Source organism: Dipodomys spectabilis, unplaced genomic scaffold (assembly GCF_019054845.1).
Source record: "Dipodomys spectabilis isolate Male_0828 unplaced genomic scaffold, ASM1905484v1 ptg000478l, whole genome shotgun sequence".
Classification (NCBI taxonomy): domain Eukaryota; kingdom Metazoa; phylum Chordata; class Mammalia; order Rodentia; family Heteromyidae; genus Dipodomys; species Dipodomys spectabilis.
In genome coordinates, this window is record NW_024871155.1 from 122,235 (window position 1) to 134,537 (window position 12,303).

The 12,303-nt window shown below is 56.4% G+C and overlaps 1 protein-coding gene across 1 annotated transcript; it reads right to left on the reverse strand.

Moving 5' to 3' along the window:
* Window positions 1–413: 413 nt before the first annotated feature.
* Window positions 414–10,028, reverse strand: LOC122098455 (cholesterol side-chain cleavage enzyme, mitochondrial-like). The gene is made up of 9 exons (XM_042668884.1): window positions 9,760–10,028; window positions 7,016–7,171; window positions 6,052–6,251; window positions 5,015–5,218; window positions 4,279–4,436; window positions 3,098–3,264; window positions 2,787–2,865; window positions 2,260–2,457; window positions 414–572 (listed from the first exon to the last, which is right to left on the reverse strand). Exons 1-9 carry the CDS (start codon window positions 10,026–10,028, stop codon window positions 414–416), a joined length of 1,590 nt encoding a protein of 529 aa, XP_042524818.1.
* Window positions 10,029–12,303: the final 2,275 nt, after the last annotated feature.

Sequence of the window (12,303 nt, forward strand, 5' to 3'; positions counted from 1 at the left end):
GGGAGGGGGACCAGGCCAGGCCCGCTGGAGGCCAGGCAGGTGGGAGGAGAAGCCTGCAGCTCTTCTGAGCAGATCACCCCACACCAGCCCCTCACCCCCAGGGACCACAGTCCTGGCTACACCCCAGGATGGAGCAGAGCCCAGAGCTGGCCTCACTCCACGGGGTGGGGGGGGGTCCTACCCACGAGGCAGGGCTGGCCCTGGCCAGTGACATGGAGGCCAGCCTCACCCCCAGCCCTGGGGGAGCCTGGGGGTCAGCCCTGCAGCTTCCTGAGCCTCTGTGGGCCCCAGGATAGAATGTGCTGGAAATGAACATCCCAAGTGGAGGTCTACTGTTTATTGGCTTCCTGGGGTCAGGGCAGAGGGGGCAGGGCAGAAGGCAGAACTGAGCTTGGGGTGGGGGGATTGGAGATTCAGGGGTCCCCCTGGGCCATCGGCAGTGCCGGTGGGGCGGGGGCCGGGGCGAGGGGCAGGAGGGTGAGGAGGATGGGCTTGTCCGGCACCAGGATGAGGCTGAATTTGGTCCCCACCTCGCTGAGCTGCTGCAGTTCGATGCGGAAGTTCTCCAGCACCTGGGGCGAGGGGCGGGGGTGGGGGGAACAGCGTGGGCTGGGGAGGGAAGGGGTGTCTCTCCTGGGAGCCAGTCACCCACTCAGCCACAGACAGGGGCCAGCTCCAAAGAGTGGGTCACCACCCCAAAACCAGCCCCCCACCCTGGGTCCCAGATGATTGTTGCTGGCTGCTGGGTTGGCTGAACCTAAGCCTGGACCCCCGCACACCTCAACCCTGCCCGTCCCCACAGAGGGGGGTGGACAGCCCCCTCACAAACACACATGCACGTACTCACGTGCACAAACACACACACACATGCACACACACACATGCACACACACACACAGACACACAGACAGCACCAGTAGCTCATGCCTGGAATCCCAAGCTATTCAGGAGGCAAAGATCTGAGGATACACTTCAAAGCCAGCCGGGGCAGGAAACTCTGTGAGACTCTTATCTGCAGTGAACCACCAGAAAACACGTGGAGCTTGGCTCAAGTAGTGGAGCGCTGGCCTTGAGTGAAAGAGCTCAGGGACTTTGCCCAGGCCCTCAGTCCAAGCTCCATGACCAACCCAGACAATAAAAATAAACAGATGTCCTTGGCCCTGTACTCCTGGGGTGGAGGAGGAGGAGGTGGAGGAAGAGCAGGAGGGGGAGGGGAGGGGGAAGAGATAGAAGAGAGGAATGATGAACTGGGAGATGGCTGGATGACTCCTCAGGGCCAGGCCCAGCCCAGCCACACATCAATGAGCACAGTCATCTGCAGCTCTGGAGGAGGGGGAGATGGAGGAGGGAGAGCAAGAGAAATGGAGGAGGAGGAGGAGATGGAGAAGGAGGAGGGGAGATGGAGGAGGAGCTGGAGGAGGAGGGGGAGAGAGAGAAGGAGGGGGAGATGGAAGAAGAGGGGAAATGGAGGAGGATGGAGGAGGAGATGGAGAAAGAGGAGGAGCAGGTGGAGGAGGAGCAGGAGGAGGGAGAGCAGGAGGAGGAAGAGGAGCTGCAGGGGGAGGAGGAGGAGGAGCAGAGGAGGAGGAGCAGCAGGAGGAGGGGAGGAACAGGAGGAAAGGAGGAGGTGGAGCAGGAGGAGGAGGGGAGGAGCAGGAGCAGCAGGAGGATGGGAGGTGGAGCAGGAGGAGAGGAGCAGCAGCAGGAGGAGGAGGAGGAGCAGGAGGAGGAGGTGGAGCAGCAGCAGGAGGAGGAGGAGGAGCAGGAGGAGGAGGAGGAGCAGGAGGAGGAGGAGGAGCAGCAGCAGGAGGAGGAGGAGGAGCAGGAGGAGGAGGAGGAGCAGCAGGCGGAGGAGGAGCAGGAGGAGGAGGAGCAGCAGGAAGAGGAGGAGGAGGAGCAGGAGGAGCAGCAGGAGGAGGAAGAGGAGCAGGAGGAGGAGGAGCAGCAGCAGCAGGAGGAGGAGGAGGAGCAGCAGCAGGAGGAGGAGCAGGAGGAGGAGGAGGAGGAGGAGCAGCAGGCGGAGGAGGAGCAGGAGGAGGAGGAGGAGCAGCAGGCGGAGGAGGAGGAGGAGCAGGACAAGGAGGAGGAGCAGGAGGAGGATGAGGAGCAGCAGGCGGAGGAGGAGGAGGAGCAGGACAAGGAGGAGGAGCAGGAGGAGGAGGAGCAGGAGGAAGAGGAGGAGGAGGAAGAGGAGGAGGAGGAGGAGCAGGAGGAGGAGGAGGAGGAGGAGGAGGAGGAGCAGGCCTGGCGCACACTCACGTGCATGAGCAGCACCGCCATCTCCAGCTCTGCGATCCTGCGGCCCAGGCACTGGCGCACGCCCCAGCCGAAGCTGAGGAACCGGAAGTGCGTGGCCGCCTTGTCTTTCTCCAGCCAGCGCGCGGGCTGGAAGTTGCTGGGGTTGGGGAAGACGCTGGGATCCCGGCCCATGGCGTAGTTGGCCACCTGCACCAGCGTCTGGGGACCCAGGCGATCAGAGGGCACAGGTCACAGGGGGGCTGGCCTCGCCTGACAGCACCCCCCGAGACCCAGGGGAGGACTCGCTGGCCACTGCGTGTCCTCAAAGGGGGCCCTGTGACCTTGCACGAGGCCCTGTCCTTCACAGCCCTTGGGAAGGCCCAAGCAGCTGGGCAGATCACAGGAAGGACTTCCCTCCCCAGCCCCCCTGTCCGGCCCTTCCTTGGATTTCCATGACACTCGGGGTCACCCACCACCCCCTTACCCCATCTGTCCCCAATCACACCCGCCACCCCGACAGACAGCGCCCCAGTTCCCAGCACCCCGACCTTGGCAGGGATCTTGTAGTTCTGGAGCACTAAGTCGTTCTCCGGGTATCTCTGCACGGTTACAGAGATGGGGTGCAGCCTGCAGGAAGAAGACACCAGACACTGACAGACCCCCCCACCCCACACTCACACAGAGCCTGGACGCAGACTGCTCCTCCCCTCCGCCCCCGGGGAGGACCCCTGGGGTAAACAGAGGCAGGACTGTGTCTCCCTCCCCCTTCCAGACTCTGTGCTGGCGCTGGTGTTGAACTTGGGGCTTGGAAATCCCTTCCAGGCCCAGGATCAGGGCCTGAGGGGCCCGCTGGGCTCACCTCAGCGTCTCCTTGATGCTGGCTTTGAGGAGCGGGACCAGGTGGAGCATGGCGGCCATGCTGCCCCCGGCCTGGCGCCGCGCGGCCAGCACCTCTCTCCGCAGCTGCTCCTGCACCTTCGGGTGGCGGCCCATCTCGTACAGCTGCCACTGCAGCGTCATGGAGGTCTGCCAGGAGACATGGGATGAGTGTGCATGCGTGTGTGCGCGCGTGTGTGCACACACAAGCCCATCCTGGGGCTTGAACTCGGGGCTTTCTGCTGGTTCTGCTGGAGATCAGAGTCTCACAGCTTTCCCTGCCCAGGCTGGCTTCAAATTCAGATCCTCCCAACTCAGCCTCCCGAGTAGATGGGATGGCAGGCGTGAGCCACGGCACCTGGCTCACGTTTTCACTTTTTCCCACCATCTGCAAAGGCAAAGCCTACAGCCCAAGAGCAAATGTGCAAAAAGAAAAAATATTCTTCCAAGGCCGGGCATGGTGGCTCACGCCTGTCATCCTAGCTACTCAGGAGGCTGAGATCTGAGGATCCCCAAACAAAGCCAGCCCAGGCAGCAAAGTCCCTGAGACTCTTATCTCCAATAAACCGCTAGAAAAGCGGCAGTGGTGTTGTGGCTCAAGTGGTAGAGCACGGTAGAGCGCTCGCCTTGAGCTGAAGAGCTGTGGGACAGCGCCCAGGTCCAGAGTTCAAGTCCCAGGACCGACAAAAAACAACAACAACAACAAAAAACTTCCAAAGGCTGGAATGTTCTGGAGAGCCCCTAGGCCCTCCTTCTGAACTCCCATTCACACCTAGTATACATGCCTCAAGAGGCTGAGATCTGAGGATCCCAGTTCAGAGTCGGCCGGGGCAGGAAAGCCCATGAGACTCTTCACTCCAGGGAACCAGCAAAAAGCTGGAAATGAAGATGTGGCTCAAGTGGTAGAGCGCCAGATCCTGAGTTCAAGTCTCAGTACAGAGACACACCCACACACAGAGAGCCTGCACCTCCCTGTCCACGTTGGGTCCCAACACAGGAAATAAGAAGGCTGATGAGCCTCAGACCCTCGGGCCTCACTCTTCAAGAAGATTGGAGCCAGGAGAGGGAGGCAGCTGGGGGGGATCTGGTGGAAGATTCAGGGCCCACGGCTGGAGGGGAGGCGCCTGGCTGAGGAGGCCCCGGTGGCTGCCGGGCCTGACTCACCGTGTCCACGCCCCCCGCCAGCATCTCCGTGACGTTGGCCTCGATGTTCTCCTGCGGGAGCTTGTTCTGCTCCAGGAGGCTGTGGAGCACGCCTGGGTACCTGTCCACCTTCCTTCTCCGTCTCAGGTCCAGGTAGAAGTTCTGAGTGTAGTTGCTGGCTGCGGATGACAGGGGAGGGCCGGGGCAGGGGCGGCCGTGTCACTGAGCTGCTACTTTGTGCTGAGCCTTCGTAGCTATCGTTTAATTCTCTTCCTTGCGTTCCCCCTTGCAGGTGCTCTACCACCTGAGCCAGTCCTTTGATCTTTCTAGGAGAGTTCCCTTCTCCCTTATGTTTTGTCCATTGTGGGGCTTGAACTCAGGGCCTAGGCGCTGTCCCTGAGCTCTTCAGCTCCAGACCAGTGCTCACCTACTCTGAGCCACAGTGCCACTTCCGGTTTTCTCATGGGTCATTGAAGATAAAGAGTCTCATGGACTCTCCTACCTGGGCTGGCTTTGCACCTCAATCCTCAGATCTCAGCCTCCTGAGTAGCCAGGATGATAGGCGTGAGGCCAAGGGCGTCTGCCTCCCCACCACCCCATCTTTACAGCCTTGATGGCATCTTGGGGGGAGGACAGGGTTGCCCGTGGTCACGTGGGCAGAAGGGACCCAAGGGACCTTAGATTCCTCCAGGCCCCAGCAGCCCCTCCCCCCAGCCTCCCTGTGTGTCCCAGGGAGGGGAGCAGCGCGAGCCCCCACCTTTGTTGAAAATCGTGTCCCAGGCTTCCTTGTGATCCTTCCAGATCTTGGTGCGGAGGAGGCGGAAGAGGCCGGGCGGCAGGTGCAGCATGGGCACGCTGCTGTGGAACATGTGTTCAATGGCGTCGATGAACCTCTGGTTGTCCGGGTCGACTATCTCCTCCAGCATGCCCAGCCGCTCCCCGAATATGACGGAGGTGATCGCTGCGGGGAAGGGACGGCGGAGGCCGAGGTGAGGGGAGCCCCTGGCCTCCTATCCACCAGCCTCCACGGCAGCCCTCCCACGGTGCCTGGCGCTGGAACTCAGGGCCTGGGCGCTGTCCCTGGAGATTTTTCATTCAAGGCTCAGGCTCTACCATTTGAGCCACAGCTCCACATCCGGCTTTTTGGTAGTTTATTGGAGATAAGAGCCTCACAGACACTGGGCGCCGGTGGCTCACGCCTGTCATCCTAGCTGCTCAGGAGGCTGAGATCTGAAGATCGGGGTTCAAAGCCAGCCTGGGCCGGAAAAGTCCTTAAGATCTTTACCTCCAATAAACCACTCAGATAACCAGATGTGGCGCTGTGGCTCAAGTGGTAGAGCACTCACCTTGATCTGAAGAGCTGAGGGACAGCGCCCAGGCCCAGAGTTCAAGCCCCAGGACAGACAAAAAAAAAAAAGAGTCTCACAGATTTTTCCTGCCTGGGCTGGCTTAGAATGGCGATCCTCAGATCTCAGGCATGAGCTACCAGCACCCAGCTAGGAGAGTGCCTTATTGATTGACTAGCTATACACTTTCTCCATAAGTGGGAAGGGAGACTAAGGGCCCAAATCCTTGGGTAATCCATTTTCCAAGACTCAGTCTGACTGGGAAAGAGTTTGAATTATACCAAGCTCAGAGCACCCCGCCTTTACCCCCCTCCCCCAGCCCCTGACCACACAATCTGTAGAAAGCCATGCAGATACAGGTCCTGCGGGGTCTGAGCAGGGACTCAGGGTAAGATGAGCGAGGTCCCGGGGAGAGGGGACCCCACCCCGCCCCAGCCCAGCCCCTTACACTCGAAGGCAAAGCGGAACAAGTCGTGACTGAGGTCCCCTGAGAAGGTTCCGGAGCACTGCTGCTTCACGCGTCTGTTCAGCAGTCTGACAAAGTCCTGAGACACGGCCTCCATCATGGGCACGAAGTTCTTGATGGCCTCCGGAGACATCACCTCCTGGTTCAGGACCATGCGGTCTGTCTTCCAGGCCTCCGACTTCCTGAAGAAGCAGGACAGCCCCACCCCCAGGGCCCCAGAATCAGAGACTCTGGGCCTGACCCCCACCCCTCACCCCCAGCCTGGGCCAGGCCCCGAGAGCAAGAGGAGGAGACAGCCGAACGCTGCGGCTCACGCCTGTCATCCCAGCTCCTCAGGAGGCTGAGATCTGAGGATCACGGTTCGAGGCCAGCCTGGGCAGGAGAGTGCATGGGACAAGTCTTTATCTCCAATCAACCACTAGAAAACTGGAAGTGGAGCTGTGGCTCGAGTGGTAGAGCGCTCACCTTGAGCTGAAGAGCTCAGCATCTAGGCCCTGAGTTCAAGCCCCAGGACTGGCCAAAAAGAGAGGGAATAAAATAATAATAACAATAATAATAATAACAATAATAATAAAGAACCCAAGTGCACTGCCTCCCGACTCTGCTGTGCGCACTGCAAGCGGGAAATGGAGTGTGTGTGCATGTGCGCGTGCACGCGTGTGCCTGTGTGCCCGTGGGCTGGTACTGAGGTTCGAACTCAGGGCCCCGTGCGCTCTCAGCTTCCTTGCTCAGCTGAGGCTCTGCCACTTGAGCCACGCCTCCAGCCCAACTTCTTCCTGGTTGGTTTGGAAATAGAGTCGTCCACACACACATTATTCATGAACAGTCTCTGGTCAGCTCAGCCAGGGAGTCAAGGCCCCCCTCTGTCCCCCCTCCATCAGAGTGAGTCTCAGCCCCCCCTCTCGGCCCCCTGATCACCCCCCCCCCCCCCCCCCGCCGCACTCACTTGAGCAGCACGCCGGTGGGTTTCTGGTAGCACTGGTGATAGGCCACCCAGGGCGGGATGAGGTAGCGCTCCGGGTGACGCCCTTCCCCCTTAAACAGCACCGCCACGTCCTCGGGGTCCATGATATACACAGACTCTATGTTCCCAAGCTTCTCCCTGGAGGGACAGGAGAGAGTCTCATCTCCAGGGAGCGTGCCTGCCCACGCTGGATGTGAACCACCATCCTCAGATCTCAGCCTGCTGAGGAGCCAGGATGAGGAGGCTCTTTCTCCAGGGTCACTGTGTCCCCCAGCATCCCCTTCTCCTGCCCCCCACCCCCCCCCCCGGGCTGAGGGTCGATGCCTAGAGTCACAGCAGGCCAGGACCTGGGTTCTAAACCAGCCAGGCCCTCCGCCACGGACACGGAGTCCAGCCTCTACCTCGACGAACTCCATGACAGCCGTGTACACGCACCTCAGGCCGAATCTGCGCAGGACATGGGGCGGGCTGCGTGCCGTGTGCCCTGTGGGGTTCCCCCGCTGCATGTGTTCTGTGGGGGGCGTGTGGGGGATGTGTGCGATGGGGACTGTGCGTATGACATGTGTGATCCATACTAGATCTATGGTGCGTGTTACATAGGTGGTAGCTGTGCATGCGGTGTGTGGTTATCTGTGTGACACATGTTTTCTAGCTTGTGTTTCTTGTATGTCGGGTGTGTTGTGTGTATTGTACGTGATGTGTTGTGTGTTATATGGGTTGTGTTTATTGTGCATCGTGTGTGTTACGTGTGTGACGTGCATTATTCGTGGTGTATGGTATGGGTGTTGTATTATGGGTGTTATACGGGTCCTTTTATATGGGTCCTTGTGTTGTCTGTTTTATAGGCTATGTGTATTAAATGTATTATGTATATCATGTGTTTCATTGTCTGTATATATGTTGTATGAGGTAGATCACTTATGTGCTATATAGGTTATATGGGTTATGTGTAGTCTGTGTATTGTGTATGAATTAGGTGTGTTATGTGTGTTTTGTGTGTTATATAGGTTACATCTGCTATATGTATATATGTGCTGTATGAGGCCTATAGGTTCTGTGTGTCATGTGTGTCATATGGGTTATATGTATAATATGTGTTGTGTGAGGCCTATAGGTTAAATTTTTTTGTGGGGATCCAGTCGTGGGGCCTGAACTCTGGGCCTGGGCGCTGTCCCTCAGCTCTTCAGCTCAAGGCTAGTGCTCTACCACTTGAGCCACAGTGCCACTTCTGGCTTTTTCTGCTTATGTGAGGCTGAGGAATCGAACCCAGGGCCTCATGCATGTGAGCTACCACTGAGCCACCATCCCATCTGGCCTCATGGTGGAGAGGAGGCAGCCTGCTGGCCTACGAACAGAACCTCCACTCTGTTCTGTGAACGCACAGCCTCCAAACATGGCTCCCTGGGCTGGGAAGGTGGCTCAGTGGTAGAATGCTTGCCTAGCATTTATGAAGCCCTGGGTTCGATTCCTCAGTGCCACATACACAGAAAATGCCAGATGTGGTGCTCTGGCTCAAGTGGTAGAGTGCCCAGCCTTGAGCAAAAGAAGCTCAGGGACAGTGCCCAGGCCCTGAGTTCAAGCCCCAGGACTGGCACACACACACACACACACACACACACACACACACACACACACACAGCTTGAAGATGGCCGACCTTAGACCCTGCTACACCAGAACAAGCCATAGACCCTGAGGCCTCACCGCCTAAGGCTGCACAGCAGAGGCTCCAGACCCTGCAAAGACAGGAGCAGAAGCAGCTGCTGGTGTACGGAAGGGGAGCCAGCACCCCACCCCACAGCCGAGGAGTGTAACTGGCCCAGAGGGGAAGAGGGAACAGAGCCAGGGTCTTCTCCCTGACTGTGGGATTTCACAAACTTCATTTACAGCCGTTCTGAAGACCAGAGTGCAGAAGAAGTATTAAGAGAGCTTGTCCTCAGCCAGGATTAGTGGCTCACGCCTGGAATCTTAGAAACTCAGGAGGCTGAGATCTGAGGATCACAGTTCAAAGCCAGCCTGGACAGGAAAATCCATGAGACTCTTATCTCCAATGAACCACCAGAAAACCGGAAGTGGTGCTGTGGCTAAAAGTGGTAGAGCGCTCGCCTTGAGCAAAAGAGCTCAGGGACAGCGCCCAGGTTCAGAGTTCAAGCCCTATGACCCATCAAAAAAAAAAAAAAAGCGGAGAGATTGTCCTTGGCCGGGTCTGGTGGCACACGCCTGGAATCCTAGAAACTCAGGAGGCTGAGATCTGAGGATCAGAACCAGCTGAGAAAAAAAACCAGCTCAGGGAAGGAAAGTCCACGAGACTCTTATCTCTCAGTTTACCAACAAAAAGCCAGAGTGGAGGTGTGGCTCAAGGGGCAGAGTGGCCAACCTTGAGTGAAAAAGTTAAGGGACAGTGCCCAGACCCTGAATTGAAGCCCCAGTATAGGACGGATGGAAGGAAGGAAGGAAGGAAGGAAGGAAGGAAGGAAGGAAGGAAGGAAGGAAGGAAGGAAGGAAGGAAGGAAGGGAGGAAGGAAGGCAAGGAGGGAGGGAGGGAGGGAGGGAAGGAGGGAGGGCACCCCATCTCTAGCATGGGTGCGCAGGGTGAGGCTGAGTCTTCAGTGCCTGAAACCCAGAGGCCTTTTCCTTCTGTAAACGAGAAGGCAGTGTGGGGGGGGACCCAGGGCAGATCCTTGTGTGGAGAGGAGCACAGCGCTGAGCCCCGCGGGCCCGGGCTCACCTGTAGATGGTCCCATACTTCTGGAAGCTTCGCACGTGGTGGTGGTGGATGCCCTGGGCGCCTTCCTCCCTCCAGAAGCGGAATAGGTTCAGCCAGCCGTTGTCCCCCGGGGACGGGATCTCGTGGAAGGGACGCGGCCCGGGCGTGGACAGGGTGGCGGTGCCTCGGCCTGGCACGCCGGGATGCCCGGGGCTCTGGCGGCGCGTGCCCCAGGCGGGCTGGCAGCTTTGCACCAGGACCGAGCGCCCAGGAAAGCCTTTGGGAAACATGAGGTGCGCTGCAGCGGCCTCGGGCCTCAGGGCTGTGCTTATAAAGGCTAGCTCAAGGCCGGCTCCTCCGCCTCGTCCTCCGCAGGCCCCTCCCACACCAAGACATCACAACCACCAACACACCTGTCCTGGGTGTTTGCCTAGGGTGTGGAGCCGAGGAGGAGTGCAATGGAAGCGCATTCAAGGCAGAGCAGGGCAGACACATGGGGGCAAGAAGGCCCAGGCCCACACACCCCTGGCCACGTTGGCAGCCTCCTCCATATCCCGCGTCTGTGGTCACCTGCTGCCCACAGGCGAGAACCTGCCAGCCGACCTCTCCTCCGTGCTGCTGGCTGAAAACACCAGGCTGCGGGCAGAGCTGGAGAAGAACCACCACCAGTCGGCCCCCAGGATCCTGCAGCAACAGGCCCTGCCGGTAAGAGCCTCCTGCAAGGCTGGCCTGGACCTGCCTACGTAGGTACCAGCCACGGCCAGGAGCACCAGCCAAGCTTAAGGTCCAAGCTGAGCATCCTCGGCCTGTGCCTTTCCTCCCAGCCACTCAGGAGGCTGAGACCTGGGGATCATGGTTGGAGGCCAGTCCAGAGTTGCGGGGAGACTTCTTATCTCCAAAGAGCCACCAAAAAGCCACACGTGGCACTTGTGGCTCAAGTGGTAGAGCTCCAGGCCTGAGTGGAAAAGCCAAGGAACAGCATCTAGGCCCTGAGTTCTATCTTCAGTCCTGGGGTTAAAAATAATAATAAGGGCTGGGAAGATGGCTCAGTGGTAAAGTGCTTGCCTCACATGCATGAGGCCCTGGGTTGGATTCCTCAGCTCCACGGAAAGTAGAAAGAGCTGGAAGTTGCAACGGACCAGCTCAGCCGGAGCACTGGGACCGACGGGACAGGGATCTCGGGATAGGTGGGCAAGGAGTCGGCCAAGTGACAGACAGACACAGACTCCAAAGAGTTGCGTCTGAGTGTATCTTCATTGAGGAGAATTAATATTTTTATACAGTGTGTGATTGTGACATAGATCCTTTGTTTATTTAAGCATGTACTCAATTTTTAAAAAGGCAGAGCATTGATGAATTACATGAAAATTGATGACTCTCCCACCAACGGTTTAAGCGAAGTGGTGTGAACCGAGTCTAGCTCATTGTTTAATAGAATGCATCATCTATTCGGCCTTTTTATGTTTAATAATTAACACACCTAAGACAGGGCTGTACTTATATTGTACTGTTTTTATTTTTATTTTTATCCAACTATTTTGATCTTTATAAGCTCCTGTATAAGGAAATGGTTCTTCGGTTGGTTCAGGAAATATGACATTACTAACTTGATATTTTGTGGGAAACCACCATCTCTTCCCTATAACGTAAGTTGGACTAAACTTAATCATAACTGTTGGGAGAATCTTTCTTTTTCTTTTATAATCAGAGGTCCCTTTTTTTTTTTTTTTTAGAACTCTCTGAACTACTGGGATAACTCTTTCTAACTTAGTTTAATTCATTGATTTTGTCTAATGGTCATATCTGGAAATTTTAAGTCTCTATATTTACTATGCGTGAGCTGCAAAACTGCTTGTGAAGTTGTAGGAGTTTCTGGAGGCAGGGTCACCTCAGATGATAGATTGATTGGAGTATTGCCACATTTAATCTTTGGCCTTAGTCTTTACCACTTAGAGAAGCCTGTCTCTATTGCACTGGAAAGATGCAACATGCTCTGTTGGCGGATCAATAGAGAAATTGCCAAAACGAGAATAAAGGCAACGAGTGTACAGCCAACAAGAAGATAGTAAGAATAAAGGTAGAGGCTATAAAGGTGCAGCCAAATAGGGAAAGGAAGTTAAACTATCCCGTTTTGCAGACGACATGATACTATACCTTCACAATCCCAAAAACTCCATCCCCAAACTCTTAGAAATCATAAATCACTTCGGCAAAATAGCAGGATACAAAATAAACCCACAAAAATCAGTTGCCTTCCTGTACACTGACAATGTACAAGAAGAGAGGGAAATAAAGGGAGCAACCCCATTCACAATAACCTCCCCCAAAATAAAATATTTTGGAATTTTCCTAACCAAAGATGTAAAAGGACTATTTAATGAAAACTATAAAAAGTTAAAGAAAGAAATTGCAGAAGACACTAGGAAATGGAAAGCCCTGCCAGGCTCTTGGATAGGCCGACTTAATATAGTAAAGATGGTGATACTTCCAAAACTAATATACTAACTCAATGCAATTCCTATTAAAACCCCAATGACGTACATCACTGAAATACAGAAAACAGTC

Bases quoted from the DNA above. Each gene is read 5' to 3' on its own strand.
- LOC122098455 (XM_042668884.1), bottom strand. From the start codon at position 10,028: ATGTTTCCCAAAGGCTTTCCTGGGCGCTCGGTCCTGGTGCAAAGCTGC. The intron at 5,219-6,051 runs GTAAGGGGCTGG...CCTTCCCCGCAG, and splicing joins GTTCCGCTTTGCCTTCGAGT to CGATCACCTCCGTCATATTC. The intron at 3,265-4,278 runs GTGAGTCAGGCC...GTCTCCTGGCAG, and splicing joins TGGCGGGGGGCGTGGACACG to ACCTCCATGACGCTGCAGTG.